This window comes from Corvus cornix, chromosome 28 (assembly GCF_000738735.6).
Source record: "Corvus cornix cornix isolate S_Up_H32 chromosome 28, ASM73873v5, whole genome shotgun sequence".
Taxonomy (NCBI): domain Eukaryota; kingdom Metazoa; phylum Chordata; class Aves; order Passeriformes; family Corvidae; genus Corvus; species Corvus cornix.
The window spans coordinates 772,295-791,099 of record NC_046356.1 but is presented as its reverse complement, the minus strand read 5'-3'; the positions used below and the strand labels follow the sequence as shown (position 1 = coordinate 791,099).

At 65.6% G+C, this 18,805-nt stretch overlaps 3 protein-coding genes across 5 annotated transcripts; 2 read left to right on the top strand and 1 right to left on the bottom strand.

The window, feature by feature from the left end:
* The first annotated feature begins 613 nt into the window (after positions 1 to 613).
* HMG20B (high mobility group 20B) lies at positions 614 to 7,687 on the top strand. 2 transcript variants are annotated; one of them, XM_039566295.1, is made up of 10 exons: positions 614 to 710; positions 1,292 to 1,352; positions 3,614 to 3,713; positions 3,972 to 4,175; positions 4,361 to 4,481; positions 4,585 to 4,637; positions 4,912 to 4,987; positions 5,109 to 5,324; positions 5,738 to 5,870; positions 6,553 to 7,687. In XM_039566295.1, exons 2-10 carry the CDS (start codon positions 1,315 to 1,317, stop codon positions 6,563 to 6,565), a joined length of 954 nt encoding a protein of 317 aa, XP_039422229.1. In that variant the 5' UTR covers positions 614 to 710; positions 1,292 to 1,314; the 3' UTR covers positions 6,566 to 7,687. The 2 variants fall into 2 exon arrangements, with proteins under 2 accessions (XP_039422229.1, XP_039422230.1); XM_039566296.1 differs by having other exon boundaries at positions 710 to 730.
* Positions 7,688 to 7,735: 48 nt separating this feature from the next.
* On the top strand, positions 7,736 to 10,688 carry GIPC3 (GIPC PDZ domain containing family member 3; the record flags this gene model as incomplete). Its single annotated transcript, XM_039565958.1, is given in 8 exon segments — positions 7,736 to 7,905; positions 7,907 to 8,083; positions 8,085 to 8,250; positions 8,696 to 8,881; positions 9,166 to 9,346; positions 9,783 to 9,895; positions 10,029 to 10,110; positions 10,316 to 10,688. Coding segments are annotated over 8 exon segments (1,227 nt in total), but the record flags the coding sequence as incomplete, so codon positions are not given.
* Positions 10,689 to 10,812: 124 nt separating this feature from the next.
* Positions 10,813 to 17,506, bottom strand: TBXA2R (thromboxane A2 receptor). Of its 2 annotated transcripts, none has more exons than XM_039566444.1 (3): positions 17,048 to 17,506; positions 11,676 to 12,585; positions 10,813 to 11,246 (listed from the first exon to the last, which is right to left on the bottom strand). In XM_039566444.1, the coding sequence occupies exons 2-3, from the start codon at positions 12,480 to 12,482 to the stop codon at positions 10,995 to 10,997; spliced, it is 1,059 nt and encodes a 352-aa protein (XP_039422378.1). In that variant the 5' UTR covers positions 12,483 to 12,585; positions 17,048 to 17,506; the 3' UTR covers positions 10,813 to 10,994. The 2 variants fall into 2 exon arrangements, with proteins under 2 accessions (XP_039422378.1, XP_039422379.1); XM_039566445.1 differs by lacking the exon at positions 17,048 to 17,506 and adding an exon at positions 16,715 to 16,814.
* Positions 17,507 to 18,805: the final 1,299 nt, after the last annotated feature.

Sequence of the window (18,805 nt, the reverse complement as noted above, 5' to 3'; positions counted from 1 at the left end):
GACTCTGTGGTGACTACAGGCACCAGGGGGATCCCCAACAGTGTGAATACTGGAGACACTGGGAGCAGACTGGAGGTCGTGGGGGACCTCCCCTTGTGTATTAAATGGAGTGACTGGGACCAGTATGGGCTGTACTGGGGTGACAGGAAACAGTGTTGGGGGAGTATTGGGGTCACTGGGAGCAGTGTTGGAGGAGCACTGGGGTCCCTGGGACTCTGGGATAACTACTGGTGTCATGGGAACCCCCTGCTGGGTGGGTCCTGGGGCTGCTGGGAGCGGTGGGGGAGGGTAACTGAATCAGTGGATCAGCGCTGCGGTGGGCACTGAGGATACTGGGAGCGATGGGAAGGTACTGGGGTCACTGGAATGGGTCGGTGGCGGTGGGACCCCGCCGTGACGTTGCCCCTTTAAGGCGCTGCCCACAGCGGGCCGCTGGCGGTGCGTCCCCACCTCTTTGTCGGTGCCCCTTTAAGGCGCTGCCCTCCCCACAACACTTCCTCGTCCCCAAGCTGGCTGCTGATTGGTCGGGCTGCCGGCCGCGCGCGCGCGCCGCTCCCGCCGGCCCCGCCCTCCCTTCCGCCGCTTCCCTCTGACGTCATCACACCCAACCAATCCGCGTGGGGCCGCACTCAACGAGTCGGCGCCGAGCGGCCAATCGAGGGCGGCGCGGCCGGAGCCTCGTTTGCATAATAATAGAGAGGCGTGGTCAGGTGAGCGGCGGCGGCGGCGGGTCCGGACGGGCGATTCCATGGGGGTTTCCATGGGGGGATCCGATGGGGGGCTGGGGGGGGATCGCGGATAGAGGGCGAGGTGTGGGGGCGAGCCCGCTGGGGCGCCGCGGTGGGACCCCAGGAGGGAGGGCGAGAGGCGGAGGGCCGGCGAGGGGGTACCGGGGGGCACTGGGGATGCGAGGGGGTGCGCAGTGTTATGGGGATGAACCTGTTGGGGCTGCGATGGGTCTCGGGGGGGATTTCTGCAGGGGAGGGCCCAGGGGACGCTGGGGATCGCGGGTGGGAGGGGGACGAGGGGAACGAGCCCGTGGGGGCAGCGATGGCACCCCCAGGGAGGGGGGGGGGGGGGTCAGTGGGAGCGGGCCGGAGCGCGTGCCCGGGCCCTGGGGGCTGTGGGGGGTGGAGAGGCCAGTGAGGGACTGGCTGGGGGGGGAGAGGCCATTCGGGGAGGGGTCCTGTGATTTACCCACGAGAGAGACACCTCCGAGGGCGGCTTCGGCAGGGGAACATCGGTGGGCACCGCCAGCCCGATGGCGGTGCGAGCTGGGCTCTGTCCGCAGGGTGCTGAGCGAGACCCCCGCCCATGGCCCACAGCACCAAGCAGCCGCCCGCCGCCCTGCTGTAAGTGCCACCACCTGCCACAACCTCCTCCGGCCGCCCTGCCCTGTGTCAGTGCCCCTGGGGAAAGAGCAGCAGAAACTGCCCCCCTTCCGAGCCTTGGGGTGCTCTGTGTGTGTTGGGGAGGGATTGTCCCGCTCTGCTCTGCACTGGGGCAGCCTCACCTCCAGTGCTGGGGGCACTCTGGGCACCACAAGATCAGAAGGGTCCAAAGCTGTTGGAGAGTGTCCAAAGGAGGGACACGGAGCTGGGGAAGGGTCTGAGGAGCGGCTGAGGGCACTTGGCTCGTTCAGCTGCAGCAGAGGAGACTGAGGGGAGGCTCCTGGGGGCTGCAGCTCCTCCCGAGAGGAGGCGGAGGGGCAGGGGCTGAGCTCTGCTCTGGGACAGGGACAGGAGCCCAGGGAACGGCTGGAGCTGGGTCAGGGCTGGGCATGGAGCTCAGGGAAAGGTTCTTCCCCCCGAGGCTGCTGGGCACTGCCCAGGCTCCCCAGGGAATGGGCCCGGCCCCGAGGCTGCCAGAGCTGCAGGAGCATTTGGACAGCGCTCTCAGGGATGCCCAGGCTGGGGTTGTTGGGGTGTCTGTGCAGGGCCAGGGGCTGCACTGATGATCCCGAGGGTCCCTTCTAACTCAGGATATTTCAGGATTCTCTGATTCTAAGCATCTTGGGAGATCAGAACCAGTGAGGGCTGAATTCCTGTGGGATTTGTGCTGTCCTGAGCTGGCCTTGGCCCTTCTGGCATGGGGGAGGGGGGGTGGACGGATGGGGAAGTGCCTCAGAGGTGGAGGGAGATGGATTCCAGAGCAAACTGGCTGAGGAGGAATCTTGCCTGAGATAACTTTACTTTATAAAGCATCCTTAGGCATGCAAGGAATCCGGATCACAAGGGGGGAGGGTGATCCGTCTGATGCTGGAGGGTGTTGATGTGTTCCTGGCGAACATGATGATGCTGTGGACATCACTGGGAACATTGCTCTTGGAACTGATAAAGCCAAAGGCTGGCCATGATTCTGCACAGCCTTGAAGTGTTCTTTTCCCCCATGAGCTGGAAGAAGAGGTGGTCTCACACCTTTCTGTAGGCTTTTTTGTGAGTGTGGCTACTGGCTGGCCTCTGATTCCAGTGGAGGGACTTGTCCCACCTTGTCTGCAAGGGCCGGTGCAGTGGCAGCCTCTGCTGGGGGCTCACAGAAGGGGCCCCCTGAATTAACTGCAAGGATGGCTTGTCTGGGTGAGAAATGGGGTCTCTGCAGGGATTGGGGTGTGCTCCAGCTACGTCATGTGGCAAACACAAGGGAAATTCCAAGGTGCATTCTGAGCAGGTTGGGATCGCTGTGGCTTTTGGCACGTCTGTGCCGGGGCTTGTGTTTGGCCCCAGGCTGGTTCCCAAGTCTGGGGACCTGGTCAGAACCCAAGCAAGCATCATTTGGTGATACTCTGGAGCCCTTTGTGGCTCCCCTGATGTGGTGAAGACATTTCCAGCAGAGCAGGAGCTGCCTTGAGCACCCGGGAGTGTGAATGGGACAGGGCTGGCGTGGAGGAGGTGCCGGGGAGGCTTGGGGAGCCCCAGGGTGAGGCTGTGGTGGAACAGGGAGGCTCTACCCACCCAGTGTGGTACCCGTGGGTGCCCAGTGGGGCAGGGAGGCTCTGCCTGAGGCAGCTGCTGATCTGTAAAGCCGTGGCAGTGACCTGGGGAGCGGGGCTGGGCCCCGCGCTGCGGCTGCTCGAGGTGTCGGGGAGATGTCACAGACAGCACGAACCTGCCGGGGTGGTTGTGGCCAGAGCAGGTCGAGCCGGCGTCCTGCCCTCACCCTCTGCCTCCAGGGTTCCTTGGGTGTGGGTGATGCTTCCAGGGGGTGCCTCTGGAGCCAGGATCCAAACCCCTGCGGCTCCTTCTCCCTTGCAGAGTCCCTTGGGACTCCCCACCAAGGTGTGACCTGAGCCCAGGTGACAGGCAGGGATGTGACTGTTGATGTTACCTGACTCCAAGAGCCAACCCCCTTCCAAATGTCCCTGACGAGGAGTCCCAGTGCTGCCACCAGACCTCAGGGCCCTGCTCACCCAGTGCTGGGCTCTGTTCCAGTGCCATCGCTCTGCTGTAGCCTCCCCTCATGGGAACAGGGGCTCCATGGCTGGTGCCGGGTTTGGGGCTGTTTGAGTCGGGGCATTTGGGGGAGCCAGTGAGTGCGAGGTCGCACTGCTGGGGGATGTGTCACTGTTGGTCCCCATGGTGTCCCAGCCCTCTCTGATAGTGCTCTCTGGCTGCAGGCATGCCACGGGCAAGGCTCAGCATGGGAACTTCCTGGTGGCCATCAAGCAGGAGAAGGGAGAGTCGGCGCGGGTGGGCGGCGAGAAGCCAGAGGAGGAGGTGAGTCCCGGAGCCCGTGTCCCTTTTCACATGATTCCTGGGAGTGGGGCCCAAGGTGCCTGGCCTGGGGCTGTCCCTGTCCCTCCGCTTGCCCTGCAGCAGCCCAGGTGAGTCTGTGGCTGTGGCCATGGGCCAAGGAAGGGCTCAGACTTTCCCTTGAGGGCTGTGTGGCGCAGGTGGGTCTGGGGGCTTCTCCCATGTCCCACTGATGTGATGGCTCTGATCCTTGACGGGCTGTCCCTTCCCCATGGGTGCCAGCCGGTGAAGAAGAGGGGCTGGCCCAAGGGCAAGAAGAGGAAGAAGATCCTTCCCAACGGCCCCAAAGCCCCCGTGACGGGCTACGTGCGCTTCCTGAACGAGCGGCGCGAGCAGATCCGCACGCAGCATCCCGACCTGCCCTTCCCGGAGATCACTAAGATGCTGGGAGCAGAGTGGAGCAAACTGCAGCTCTCGGAGAAGCAGGTACTGGCTCCCAGGAGAGACCCCCGAGGCTGGGCAGCTCCAGAGCCTGCTCCCCGAACCCCTGAGCTTGCTCCAGGGAAGTTGTTGGGCCCAGTGCTCGGGAGTGAGAGCTGGGCAGGGAGGGGTCAGCAGCTCCCGGGAGCCTGGGTTGGGCCAGGCTGAGGCCCCTCTGTGCCCTGCCACAGCGGTACCTGGATGAAGCGGAGCGGGAGAAGCAGCAGTACATGAAGGAGCTGCGGGAATACCAGCAGTCAGAGGCCTACAAAATGTGCACGGAGAAGATCCAGGAGAAAAAGATCAAGAAAGGTGGGTTGTGGGAGCAATGGCTACCAGGATCCAGCCAGGTGCTGTCAGAGCCTTTCGGGGACACGGGGCCGGCCCCCGGGGTGACCTCCTTCCTCCCCTGCAGAGGACGTGGGCGCAGTGGCCGTGAACACCCTACTCAACGGACACCCGCACAAGGTAAGGCCCTGTCAGGTCTGCCTGTGTGTGGGGAAACTGAGGCACGTGGCACTGCTGGGCTGGCTGCAGGTGTGGGTGGGCAGAGAGAGTTCCGGGGCTGTGGGTCCCAGGTTTCTGGAGGGGTGGGAGGCAGAGCATAGCCGTCCTCCCTTCCCGCTTGCCAGGTGGGGCCAGCCCTCACCCTGTCCCAGTGCCTTCATCAGCCCGGCCCCAAGGTGTTGGGGTCCCCTCTGGTGGGCTCAGCCCTGCCCAACCCCTCCCTCTTGTCCCTCAGGCTGGCGAGTGCAGCGACACCTTCTCCACCTTCGATGTGCCCATCTTCACTGAGGAGTTCTTGGACCAAAACAAAGGTAGGGGCTGTGGAAGGTTCCTGGGGAGCCCGGATGGAGGGACCCCGTGGCTGGAACGGGGTTTGGGTTTGGAAGAGGGAGGTCGGGGTCTGTCCCTGCGGACACGGTGCTGTCCCGGCAGCCCGGGAGGCCGAGCTGCGGCGCCTGCGCAAGATGAACACGGAGTTCGAGGAGCAGAACGCCATCCTGCAGAAGCACACGGAGAGCATGAACTGCGCCAAAGAGAAGCTGGAGCAGGAGCTGGCGCAGGAGGAGCGGCAGACCCTGGCCCTGCAGCAGCAGCTGCAGTCCGTGCGGCAGGCCCTCACTGCCAGCTTCGCCTCCCTGCCCATCCCCGGTGAGTTGGGGGCAGCCATGGGGGCCCCCAGCTGCTGGGACCCTTGCCTGGGCAGAGGGGCACTGAGGGGTCCCCCCATCCCATGCAGGGAAGCACTGTGGGGCAGTGGGGTGCTGGTAAGTGCCCATCTGCTGCTGGGGTGGGATCCTGCAGCACTTGGGAGGCTTTCCAGGAAGCCCAGGGATGTGACAGCCAGCTGGCTTCCCTGTCCTGGGCCGGGGCAGGCTGGGATCCTCTTTCTCTGGAGCCACACTCACAGCTGCACCCCAGATTAGCCCAAATCCATGTGTTCCTGGGCTTGTGCCAGTGCAGGAGGTGGCACCTGGTGCTGGGGTCCCTTCTGCAGTCCCCAGTGCATGGGCAGGGTTGGGTGGGGACCTGCTGGCCCTGCTCACTGGGCTGTCACCTCACAGGAACTGGGGAGACGCCCACGCTGAGCACCCTGGACTTCTACATGGCCAAACTGCACAGTGCCATTGAGAGCAACCCCCTGCAGCACGAGCCGCTGGTGCTGCGTGTCAAGGAGATCCTGTCCCGGATCGCCAGGTGAGTGCAGGGCTGGGACTGTGGCACGGGTGTCCCCATGGGACTGCGGGGTTGACCTCGAGCCAGTGGTGATGGGAGCTGAGCAGGGAAGGTGTGGACAGAGATGGACTTGGAGCTGCTCCAGGGAGCTGTGGGAGAGGGAAGCCCAGTCCCTGATTCAGGAGGTGTCCCCATGTCTGAAGATGCTGATCTGCTGGAGCCAGTCCAGAGGAGGCCACGGAGCTGCTGCAGGGCTGGAGCCCCTCTGCTCTGGAGCCAGGCTGGGAGAGCTGGGGCTGCTCACCTGGAGAGGAGAAGGCTCCAGGGAGAGCTCCGAGCCCCTTGCAGGGCCTAAAGGGGCTCCAGGAGAGCTGCAGAGGGACTGGGGACAAGGCATGGAGGGCCAGGACCCAGGGAATGGCTTCCCAGTGCCAGAGGGCAGGGCTGGATGGGATCTTGGGCAGGAATTGTTCCCTGGGAGGGTGGGCAGGCCCTGGCACAGGGTGCCCAGAGCAGCTGGGGCTGCCCCTGGATCCCTGGCAGTGGCCAAGGCCAGGCTGGACATTGGGGCTTGGAGCAGCCTGGGACAGTGGGAGGTGTCCCTGCCTACGGCAGGGGGAGGAGCTGGATGGGCTTTAAGATCCCTTCCAGTGCAAACCATTGTGGGATTCTGTGACTCAGCCACTCTTTTCTCCCTCCTCAGTGAACACTTGTGAGAGGACCAGTCCTTCCAGACCCTGGGCCTGGCTGGACCCCGGGGCTGTCCCTTGGAGCTCACTCAAGGGACAGTCTCTGCAGGGGGTCTGGCTGCTCCCCCTGCCCCTCGCACCTTCCTGCAGCTGGGACCCCCCAGCCCGGAGCGCCCGACCCATGGCCGCAGCAGCTCCGGGAACCTCGAGCTCCGGGGGACGAGCGGTGACAGGGCTGAGAGCCCGGCTGGGGCAGCGCTGGGAGAGGGTCAGCGTTGGCGTGAGCACCCCCTGCTCTCACCTGAGCCCCCCAGCCCTGCCTTGCCAACTGGGGCAGGGGAGGTGCTGGTGGGGTTGGTCCTGGAGTGAACACACCCCTTCAGGGTGAACTGGGGCTGTGGGGATGGGGGGCAGTGGGGAATGACTGGGACCCTCTTGGTCCTGCTGCTTCCTCCTGTCCCCTGGCCAGCTGGGGAGCCCCTTGGTCTCATCCCAGCAAGGGCATGGGGGCAGCTCCTTCCCACTGCCTGCCTCTGCTTTTATTTAATGGGTGCCTTCAGCCTCTGCCCCTGTCACCCTGCTTGGCTCTCCTCCTTTCCCTTCATATCTGGGACCAGGCAGCGAGCTCCTGAAAGCAATAAAACTCTTCAGGCCAGAGGGGAGCTGGCACTGACCCCCTCCTGGGGCAGGGAGCAGGGGAGAGCTGGGACTGACCCCCTCCCATGGTGGGGACCCCTGGAAGAGGGGAGGTGGGACCCGCCATGTCCTGGGGTGGGGACCCCTGTAGCAGGGGAGCTGTGGCCGACCCCTTCTTGCTTGCAGGGACCCCGGGTGTGCTGCACTGGCTTCTGCCTCCTGCCCCTTTTGCCTGAGCCCCCCTGCTCTCGTGGGACCACTGTGCTGGCAACCGGGGTCGGGGTCGGTGTCCCCGGGGCTGCCTGTCATTAATCTCAGACTGTAATTAGAGAGTGTCTTATTTTCTTACTTAGCACTACGTGGGCCTGGCCCTGGGTCTGACGGGGCCGGGGTGTTCCTGCCCCTGCCTCCCATGCCAGGCCTGCGCTGTGTAGCTGCATCTGCCATTGGCCATCTCCTGGTGCCGCTGGGCTTGGGATGGAGATGGGAGCAAATAAATGCGGGAGAAAACCACTCTGGTCCCTGTGTGTTTGTGCTCAGAGGGAGCTCTGGAGGTGATCCTGGGGCTGTTGGGGTGGATCAGCGGCCCACAGCCCCGAGCCCATCACTGCAGCCCCCAGCCCCAGCTGGGGAGGGTGCGGTGGTGCTGGCTCTGGGCCGGCTGCTCTCCCACCTCCAGCCTGGCCAGGGCTCTTCCTACGTGGCAGAGCTCACCCGATCCCCGCGGCTGACCTGCGCCACCAGCTCAGGTTCCCGGGCGCGGGGATCACCTTACGGCCGGCGGGGAGCCAGCTCCATCCATAATTCAGCAGTGCCGCAGGGATGCAGCGGGCGGGCAGGCACGGCCGGCAGCCCCCCGAGGGCGGCCCCATGGAGAACGGCGTGGGGCAGGAGCCGGGGACCCCCGAGCCCCCCGCCGCCGGCCCGCGGCCCCCCGGGCTCCCCGCACCCGCCCCAGGCTGGTGTTCCACACGCAGCTGGCCCACGGCAGCCCCACGGGGCGCATCGAGGGCTTCACCAACGTCAAGGAGCTCTACGCCAAAATCGCTGAGGTCTTCGACATCTCGCCCACCGAGGTGAGGGGCTGCGGCCCGGGGAGGGGTCTTTGTGCCCCAGGCAGGGACACGCACCCTGTGGCACTGTCCGTGGCCTGTGCATCCACAAGCCCCCAGATGCTTGCAAACGTAGTCCCCAAAGTTTTCTGGAAAGATGTTTTGGCCTCAGGGCTGTATCAGCTCCTCTGGGGAGGGCTTGGGGGCTCTGTGCCTCAGTTTCTCCTCTGTATGTGGGCAGGGAGCCAGGGCTGCCAGTTCCCTGGCTGGTTGCAGCTGCCTGGAGCTGTGGGAAGGTGCACAGGGATGGGGCAGTGCAGGGTCCCAGGCAGGCTGGGGGTCCCTGGGCCCTTCTCTTCTAGCAGTGCCCAGATCTGACCAAATCCCCTTGAACTGGCCGTGGCTCCCCTGACACCTCTTGCCCTACTGGGGCATCCCCAGTCCCGGCTGATGGGGTTCCCCGGGGCAGATCCTCTTCTGCACGCTCAACACACACAAAGTGGACATGCAGAAGCTGCTGGGGGGACAGATTGGCCTGGAGGATTTCATCTTTGCCCACGTCCGGGGCGAGACCAAGGAGGTGGAGGTGACCAAGACAGAGGACGCGCTTGGCCTCACCATCACAGACAACGGGGCCGGCTATGCCTTCATCAAGGTGAGCCCCTGGGGACCAGGCTGGGGCTGGGGCAGCCCTGGGGACTGTGGTTCTGCAGGTGACATCCCCCATGCATCCCCTCCCTGGAATCAGGCTCCTCCCTGACTCCCCACATCAATCCTTCCCTGTGTCCATCCCGGCCCTGGAGGTCTCCCCTGCCTGACCTGGCTACCAAAGGGTGTGGGACCACTGAGGTGGCTGTGTGTGCGGCGGGATGGGGGCTGTGTCTGACTGTCCCATTGTGCCATGTGGTTGCCGTGTCCCTGTCCCACCGTGGTCCCCAGAGGATCAAGGAGGGGAGCATCATCAACCGGCTGCAGACAGTGTGTGTGGGGGACAGCATCGAGGCCATCAACGACCACACCATCGTGGGCTGCCGCCACTATGAGGTGGCTCGGATGCTGCGGGAGCTGCCGCGGGCTCAGCCCTTCACCCTCCGCCTGGTCCAGCCCAAAAAGGCCTTCGGTGAGTTGAGAGGGTGCCCCTGCTCCTGCCCTGGGAACCCTGGGATCATCCCCAGCCCCCTGTGGCCCTGCAGCCCTTCCTCAGTGACCGAGTGCCCCCCAGGGCTCACTACCCCCTGTGTGTGCCCCTCTGCACCCCCACTATGTGTGTGTGTACCCCACAGCCCTGGGGCACCCACGGGGGTGTCCCCACACCTGCTCGTGCCCCCCATGGGTGCCCCTCTTGCTCTGTGTGCATTGTCCCGAGCACCCGTGAGCACCCCATAACCAGGAGCATCCCCACCCTGCACCCCTGGGTGTCCCTGGCACACCAGCGCTGTCCCTGCACGGCTCACCCTGCAGTGCCCCCGGGGCTGGGGGATGGCCGGGCAGAGGGCAGCGAGGGGCTGGGGATGCCAGGTCCTGCCTGTGCCCTCACCCCCCACCCTGGGGCACAGACATGATCGGGCAGCGGACACGGACAAGCAAATCCCCCGGTGAAGGCAGAGTGGCCAGTGGGAAGGAAACGCTGCGGCTGCGGACACAGGGCCCGGCCGTGCTGGAGGAGGGGGTAAGGCCCACCCCAAGTCCCCCACCCCAAGCCTATGGCTCCTCACACTATGGCAGGGTGGGGAGAAGCATCCCTGTGCCCTTAGGAGCCCCTGTGCTGCCTGGCACTCACCCCCTGGGCTCCTTGCCCCCAGCCCAGCCCCACCGAGGAAGAAGCTGCCCGGCAGGTGGACGATCTGCTGGAGAGTTACATGGGCATCCGTGACAGCGAGCTGGGTGAGCAGGGGGCCTGGACCCTGACCTGGACCTGCCCCTGCCCCTGTCCTGACCCTCACCCCCACCCCAACCCTGCCCTAGCCCCTGCCCCTTCCCCAGCTTCTGCCTCTTCTCCTGCCCCTGCTCCTGCCCCAGATCCTGACTCAGCCCCTGCTCCTGTCCCGGCCCCCCACACTGGCCCTGACCTCCCCCTTCTCCCCAACAGCCTCGACGATGGTGGAGGCAGCCAAGGGCAGCCCCAGCGTGGCCCAGCTTGCCCAAGGGCTGGACTCGGTGCTGGGCGAGTTTGCCTTCCCCCAGGAGTTTGTGGCCGAGGTGTGGGCAGCCGTCTGCCACCCCAAGGGGGATAAGGAGTAGCTGGGGGAAGGTGTTGCCCCTCACTTTTGTCCTCTCCCCACATCCCCACCTCATCCCCACCCCATCTGGGGCTGAGGCGCTGGTGGGGGTCCCCATCCTGCCCCCCACACCCTCCTGAGCAGCACCCAGGTCTGCCCCTTGGGTTGGGGGGCAGAGGGCACCCAGCCCACCCACGTTCCTGAGGATCCCCTTTGCACACGCCCCAAAGGTGGTGGGCAGTAGCTGTGGCTCATTAAAGGAGAGACTGGAGAAGGGCTGTTGCTCTGGTTGTCAGCAGGGCAGGATCCCCCCCCAGGCACCTTCCCTGGGGCCCCCCCGGGTGGTCACCCCCAGTGGGCACCAAGAGCTGCACAAGCTGTGCTTTATTGGGGACGGGGAGGGGGAAGCAGCCCTGTGCCCCCTGACAGCCCCTCGGGTATCGGGCTCGGGGGGCGGGGAAAGCCCCTGGATGCGGGTGATGAGGATCCATCAGGGATGGGACGGGGGCATGGCCGGGCCCCCCTGCCTGGTGCCCGTCCCCAGGGCTGCTACTGCAGGACGGAGCCAGCGGTGAGCTTGCGGGGCAGGGAGGGGGTGAGGGAGACGATGGAGGGCCGGGGGTGCAGCCGGGGGTACACGCGCTGCAGCACGGCCCGGCGGAACAGGATGTAGACCCAGGGGTCCAGGATCTGGTTCCAGGTGACCATGCGGATGTAGATCAGCAGCATCTCCTGCGTGTCTGAGGGCAGCACCTGTGCCTGGCCAGGCAGGTGTTGCAGGACCACCTGGACTATGAAGATCTGGGGGGAAAAAGGGACAAAGTGTCAGTGGAGGATCCATGAGCTGCGCCAGGGTGGGGAAATGATGAAGGTCGAGGCACTGAGCCCCTTGGAGGAGTCCTGGGCTGGTTTGGAGCACTGGGGAGCACCTGCTCTGCCTGTCACCAGGGGCCAACTTGGCGTGTAGAGAGGTGGCAGGGGGACACCGGCAGGGGAGGTCTTACCAAGGGGACACCTCCAGACCTGGGACATCACCAGCAGGGACATGGAGGGGACATACTGAAAGCTGGGACCTCACTGTGAAGGGCGGGGGACACCAGGAGGGAGATGGAGGGAGGGTGAGGGGAGCACACCAAGACTGAGGCCCCACAAGGAGGAACAGGGGGGACATGAAGATCCAGGAGGGCCATGGAGGGGTGGTGATGGGGCACACCAGGACAGAGGCCTCACCAGGAGGGGCATCCAGCAGATGGTGGCGATAATCATGATGCCCACGAGCTGCACCATCATCTCCACCTCGCTGTCGCGGCGCCGCTGCACCGACTCGCGATCGTGGTAGACACGGCAGAGTGTGACCACGCTGACGGTGTTGAGGACGAAGGAGAGCAGCACGGAGAGGATGCCCAGCAGCGCGAAGAGCAGGCAGAAGACGACGTCGCCGGTGTCAGGCAGGAGGGTGAGGAAGCACCAGGAACCAGGGAACTGCAGCGTGTACCGGCCCAGCCCCAACACCGGCAGCAGTCCCAGTGAGCAGGAGAAGCCCCACACCAGCCCCACGATGGCCCAGGCGCGGCGCTTGGAGAGGCTGGTGGAGCGCGAGAAGGGGCGGTTGATGCCCAAGAACCGCTCCCCGGCCATGGTGGCCCCCAGCAGCAGCGGGCACTGCCCGAAGAAGACCATGGAGAAGCCGAGGAAGTTGCAGAGGTGGCAGCCAGGGTCCACCTCGGCCCAGGAGAACTTGGTGAAGTGGTAGGGGATGATGACTGAGGCCGTCACCAGCAGTCCCATGAAGTCTGTGACCACGAGCCCACAGAGGAAGATGAGGAAGGAGGAGCGGGCCTGGCTGGAGAGCTTGCGGGAGGAGCTGACCAGGACGCAAAGGGCAAAGAGGTTGGAACAGAGGCCGATGAGGCCGAAGGCCGTGGAGAACCAGGGCGAGGCGATGCTGTTCTGTGCACTGGCGCGGCCATCGCTGGCATTGAACACCCCAAAGCACGAGTCCGCCTGCCCGGCCGTGCTGCTGTTGGGGGGCTCCATGTCCCGCACTCCCTCCTGCTCCTTCCAGCGGCCTCAGGCACCCTCCTGGCTCTCCTCCATGGCCGGAGCCCCTGGCTGCTGCTGGCACCAATCCCGCCTTGCCCTGCGGGGGGAACAGAGGGAATTTAGGCCAAGCCCACCCATCACCCACCCTGAGCTTGCAGATATGGGGTCCTCCAGGGGCTGTGGAGGGGGACACCACGGTGGAACCCCAGCCCATGGAGAGGGACACCAGGGCGGGACCTGGCTCGTGCCAGCTGCAGGCACAGCTGCAGTGGAGGCCAAGGGCTGCAGCCCTGCAGCTGCTGGGATTAACTGTCCCCGGCCACGAGCCACATGGGGCTGCAGCCACGAGGCTGAATCCCGGCACAGCGGGTGCCGCAGGAAACTCGTCATTGACAGCTGGGCTCCCTCCCGCCCCGGGGGCACATAGCCAGAGATCCCTGGGCCATCACCCTCCATCACGGTGGGGGACTCACTCTGAAGGATGCAGGCACATGGTGGCTGCACCAGGGCATGATCCTGACTCTCTGCCTATCCCTGAGCTCAATGTGGAGATGTCCCATTCCTCCAGTGTGCTGGGGAAACCTGAGGTACAAGTTTGAGGCTGTGCTGCAACCCTGGCACCGCTGCCAAACCACAGCCAGTGTGGGTGACAGACCTGCTCTGCCCTCCTGGCATCCCCTGCAGTGGGAGCTGTGTGTTTGTCACCAGGACAGTGGCTGTGACAGGGTGTGACAGGGTGTGACAGGGACGGCTGTGGAGGTAGACAGCCCGCTTAGTGCCACTCTGCCTCACTTGGGCCGGGAAGCAGTTGGGAATCATAGAATCGTGGGATATCCTGTGGGAATGGACCCACAAGGTTTGTCAAGTCCAACTCCTGGTCCTACATAGCCCTCCATTGCTAATTAGTCCAGGCTGCAAATGAGATGATGTGGGACAGGACAGAGACATGGCAACAGTGGGGACTGGACAACCTGGGGACACAGACGCCCACAGGGAGCTGACCCCTCCTCTCCTCCTGGGACCTATTTCTCGAGACTGTGGATGTTCTTGCCACACCACCTGCCTCAGCCCACCCTCCTGGCTGACACAGTCCTCAGCCCAGTGGCCCCAGTGGGATGCCCAGCTCCACCCCAACCCGCCACCCCTGCAAAGCCCCACTGCGGTGCCCCTCCCTCGTGCAGGGTGGCACTGCCACCTGTCCTTCGTCGCCAAGTTAAACCTCAGACCAGCCCTGATCATTGCCAATCCTGGCCGTTGGTCCATCACTGGCCTGGCTCTGGGTCCCCGTGTCCCAAGCAAGCCCCGTGCCGCGTCCCTCACCCAGACACCCCTCGGCCGCCAGCCCCTGTCCGGCCGGGGGTGCGAGGGTGGCCGCAGGGCCGGGAGCCACCGCGCACACCCGAGCCACGCGCCGATCCCACAGCCCGGCCGGGCTGGGATGGGGCCAAGCATTGCGACATCCTCTGGGGCCTCACCCCGGCCGCACGTGGGGCTGGGGGTGCCGGCACCCACCCAGCGCCGCAGCGCCCTGCCCGTGCCCGGCCCCGGCTCTGCCTCGGGCCCCGCAGCCCTGGGGAGCGGGGAAGGGGCCAGGGGTGGTGGTGGCGGCTCGTCCCCATCTCTCTCCTGTCCTGGTGTGGGGGGCTGGCAGAATGTGGCGGTGAATCACTGCGAGGGTGGGCCAGGCTTTTTCCATGAGCCAAGAGTGAAAACTTGCGGCTGTTTGTTCTCACTGCTCCCCGAGGGACCGCGGCAGCCCCAGAGGCGTCGGCCCTGCAGACACATGGTGAGGCCTCGGCACGACTTTCTAAGACCCCGAGGAGTCACCAGCCTTTCCCAAGTCCTCTGGGAGGTGACAAAGTCACCCCTGCCCCACAGTGATGCCACGCGAGTACCTGGTGTGCCAGTCCCACTCCAGCTGTCCCTTGCCATGTACCCACCCACACTGCCAGGGTGCTGTCCCCAAACATGTTCCCGTTGTCCCAGGGTGCTCCCTCTCCTCACTGGGGTTCAAGAGCCCATGGGGTGATGCTGCCCTGCTGTCCCTGTTACCTGGGAACTCACAGCCACAGTGTCCAGCGGGGGGGTCTCCCTGAGGTGGTACCGTGGCCAGGCAAGGCGGCACCAGCCCCAGAAGCTCCAAATCTCACCATTACCTACATCCCCTCCCTGTCCTCCCTTCACCTCCTGCCCCGACACAACCACAACCTGGACCCTCATCCACTGCCCACTGTGGCCTGGACAGGGACCCCGGAGGCTCGGAGGGGTCTGAGCTGGGCTCAGGCCCCCTGTGCAGAGCTGCCTCGGCCAGGCACAGCATTTAGAGGAAATCAAATATTTACAGCCACTTAGCATCTGCAGGGCTGGGAGTGAGGGAACCCCTGCTGTGCCAGAACACACCAGTGGTGCCTCCAGGAAGGGGCTCATGTGGGGGTCGGGGTCCCCACTCGCCATTTTCCCCTCATCAGGGGCAGCCACTGCAGGAGGATGGACATGTGGGGACATGTGGGGACAGCAGGTCCTGCAGAAGAGAAATCCTGAGCCCAGGGACTGTCCCCACCAACCCCTTGCGCTCAGGTTTGGGGTTCTGGACCCAGCAAAATGGAGATCCCATGCGAGCAAGGGTTTGGCAAGGGGTGCAGGGGTAAAATCCTGGAGGAGAGGAGCTAGCTCTGAAATGTTCTGCTGGAGGCTGTGAGGCACTGGCAGTGGGGTGTGGGGGGCTGGTGCAGGCACTAATGCCCTGCCTCTGCTGGGTACTGCTTCCTGCCCTGGCCACATCCGAGGGCAGCGAGGGAAAGGCAGATGGGGAGTGAGGGAGGCTGCTCCTTATCAGTGTCTGCCCCAGCCTGCTGCCTCCCCAGGCTTCCCCGGGCAGGACTGGGCATGGGGCCTGTACAGGGCTTGCAAGGTCAGGCCAGGGTGGGAGCAGGAAGGGAAGAGGGCACCACACACCTGCAAAGGGACCCCAAAACCAGACAGCAGTAACTCCCCTCACACCCCATGTGCACCCTTGACCTGGGCTCTGCCACTGGACATGGTGTTGAGCCACAGGGCAGCTGTGCAGAAGATGCTGCAGGGTATTTGCATTTATCCCTTGCGTGGCCACTCTCTGCTCGCTGGACCTCTCCAGGACAGTGACTTTCCCTGCATGATCCCCTCTGTCTCTGCAGCCTGATGCCCCTGCTGCAGGTGGTCCCATGGGACACTGTGTCACCTGTCAGGGATGGATGTGCTCCCACTGCCATCCCCCTCCAGGCTGGGGCCCTGGGGCATCAAATCGGGTCGAGGTGATCAGCTGGAACAGGAAAGGTCACGGGGATGAGGACTTGTCAGGGCATCAGTGTTCCTCCCTGGCCCCACAACCATCACAAGGACCTGCTGCTGAAGAAGTGGGCCTGGCCTGGAGCAGGGACATCCCTAGGACACCCAGGACAGAGGACATCCCAGGGAAGCAGTGACACACAGGATGGTCCCTGCCAGGCGTGTCCTCGCCTGTCCCTGCTGTGACCCAGGGCTGACTGGGACACAACTGGCACCAACCCCATTCCAATCTCCAGAGCCCGGAGCCGGGCAGGCGGTGGCTGGAGGATCAGCCCTGGAGTGCAGAAGCCGGGACTCGGCAGCCCGGGGGCACCAGGGCCCCCCGCCCCACCGCTGCCCCCGCCCGCAGCGTCGCGGCATCTCGAGGGCTTCAAGGCTGCTGGGCCGCCCACTCCGACAGCCCGAAATAGACCCTTCCTTTCCCGGCCCTTTCCTGAGCCTTTCCTGGTCCTTCTCCGGCTCTTCCCAGAGGAGCCAGCGGCACATGGGGGCGGGGGGGGAACCGTCCCGGCGGGGGAGCCCCGAAAGCAAATCCTGGTTCCGATGGACAGACACACAGTGGGGGGAGCAGGGGCACCACGTGTCCGTCCCTCACCATGGGGTGCCCGCTTCTCCTCCCCCGAAACGCACCCGATCCCCGGGGTTGTGTGCGAACCCGGCGGCTGAGCCCTGGGAGCTCCTGGAGCCCCGACCGTTCTACACAGCCCCCAGAGCCCCGCACAGCCCCTCCGTTCGTCCCAGCCCTGCGGTCTGTCCGCCCATCCCAGTCTCTGTCCGTCCATCCCGGTCTCTCTGTCCGTCCATCCCAGCCTTCTGGGCTTTTTGTCCTTCACAGCCCCCTTGGCCGCGCATCTCTCGCCCCCCCTCCAACGCCTCCCTCCCCGCGCAGACCCGAGCCCTACCTCGCTGCCGGCGGGACCCACCCGGCTCGGCTTTGCTCAGCCCGGCCCAGCTCAGCCCGGCTCGGCTTTGCTCAGCCCGGCTCAGCTCAGCTCGACTCGGCTCAGCCCCGCGGCGGGGCGGGGGAAGGGCCGGGCTCGCCGCGCCCCCCGGAACCGGCCCCGTCCCTCTCCGCTCCCTCCCCGCTCGGGACGGGGCTCCAGGCGGGGGTCGCCCCCCGGTCCCGACAGCGTCCCTCCGGCGCAGCCCCCCCGGTGCCGGCACACAAAGCCCCCCCGGTGGCGGCACCCGCGGCTGAGTCCGTCTCGGGGCTGGGCTCCTGCCCCGTTACTCACTTGTTTACCCGGGCGGGCTTGAGGCGGGGGGGGGTCCGGCCGTGCCGCCCCTCCAGCGGGACCCGGGCCGGCGCCGCGGTGGGGTCCGCCAGAGGAGGGGTCCCCCGCCGAGCCCCGCAGTGACCCCGGGACCCGAGAAAGGAGAGGCAGCTGCGGCTCCGGGCACTGGGGTGGCCGAGGGCCAGGGTCCCTGGGTGCCGTCCGTGCCCCGGGGGGATTCACCTCCCGGGGGTTTTCCCAGCCCGGCAGCTCCGAGCTGTCGCTGCGCTGTCCAAACCCGAGAGCAGCTGGGCTGGCACGTCCCCAGGCAGTGTTCCCTCCCATGGTCTCATGGCCTCCGTTGCTGCTCCTCGTGCTCCGCTGAGGAGGGCAGAGCTCGGCTCTGGCCGCGGCGTCTCCATCAGCTCCGAAGAGCTGAGAGCGCCTGAGGCCACGGGGGACGCGGGGACATCCCGAGCACCCAGCATCCCGTCAAGGCAAGCAGGGGGCACAGTGGCTCGGCGCTCAGGTGGATGCCTAGGCAGGTTTTCCTTGCACTGGCTCGGCAGTGCGGGGGGCTGCAGAGCCCATCATCCCTTGGTTTGGAGCAAAGATTGTCACAGCGAAAGCCCGGGAGGAAGGCAGGGCCAGCTCGCAGAGCTAGATGGCGGCTGGCCCTGTGTGCCGGGGGCAGGAGTGGCCCCACCGCCGGCGAAACGCGCGGGGCTCGGCAGCCGCTGTTGTCCCGGGTGGGGCCGGGGTGTGCCCGGGAGCAGCTGCGCTCACAGGGGATGGGGCACGAGGCAGCTCCACCGACTGCCCGGCCCGGGCAGGAACCGGCCGAGCTGCTGTGTCCCCCTGCCCGGCTCAGGGCTGCGCCGTGGCAGCTTCCCCCGAAACGTAGGGGAGATGTGGACAGGGGCACGGAGAGCAGCCAGGTCAGGGAAAAGCCGTCAGGGGCTTCAGCCGGATCCAGCCCCTGATCTGGCCCCGGCCCATGCTCAGAGGCTGCAGCAGCTCTCGGGAGCTCAGGCTCCTGTGCCTGCCCAGTGACCTCACCCAGGGCCTGGAGCGCAAGGAAATGCAGTGCCGGGAAGAGGACACGAGCCCTTCACAGGCTGGAGAGACAGCGGGACGTTTCTGGGGGAATTCCTCCACCTTTGTGTGTGCCCAGGAAGGAAAGGGACAGGCTGTGGGGAGGGAGGCTCTGCCTGGCAGCTGGGCAGGGAGGGCACCAACCACCAGCTTTGGGGTTTGGGTTTTTTCCCGTTTCCTCCTCCCTTCACTCACTTCCTGCGCTGAGCCCTGAAACCCCTCTGCACAGGCAGCAGCTGGAAATAACTCACAGGAAGGAGAGGCCAGGGAATGTGTCCGGTGCAGCTGCTGGCCCTGGGGATGTCTGGCAGGATGGGGAGGGGGCATCCCCAGCAGGGCCAAGGCAGTCAGGGTCCCCCACCCCATCTGAAGCAGGCCAAGCCCTGCAAGTGGAGGTGGCCAGGGCAGGCATGGGAGCCTCCTGAGCACCAGCTCCCACGGTGGCTGTGGGGCTGGATCCTGCCAGCAGAGCCAGCAGAGCCAGGAGCAGGACAAGGCAACTTTCCTGAGCCATGGGGCAGCCCCCAAGGCCCGGAAGGGTCACACAGCAGGGTTGGCTCTGCCCTAGTGCTGGGGGACCTGGGCAGCCCCCTAAGTCTCTGCACCATGGGCCTGTACTGGGGAGAGGGCGGATGCAGGTAGGAAACGGCCTCTCAGTGAAGCCAGGACAGAGGTCTCCTGCAC

What these genes read in the sequence shown, in the direction of transcription:
- HMG20B (XM_039566295.1), top strand. Translation starts at nt 1,315, where the DNA reads ATGGCCCACAGCACCAAGCAGCCGCCCGCCGCCCTGCT. An exon ending in CAGCCGCCCGCCGCCCTGCT is followed by an intron (nt 1,353 to 3,613) that starts GTAAGTGCCACC and finishes CTCTGGCTGCAG; the next exon opens with GCATGCCACGGGCAAGGCTC. An exon ending in GTTCTTGGACCAAAACAAAG is followed by an intron (nt 4,988 to 5,108) that starts GTAGGGGCTGTG and finishes CTGTCCCGGCAG; the next exon opens with CCCGGGAGGCCGAGCTGCGG.
- TBXA2R (XM_039566444.1), bottom strand. Translation starts at nt 12,482, where the DNA reads ATGGAGCCCCCCAACAGCAGCACGGCCGGGCAGGCGGACTCGTGCTTT. An exon ending in TCTGCTGGATGCCCCTCCTG is followed by an intron (nt 11,247 to 11,675) that starts GTGAGGCCTCTG and finishes TTTTCCCCCCAG; the next exon opens with ATCTTCATAGTCCAGGTGGT.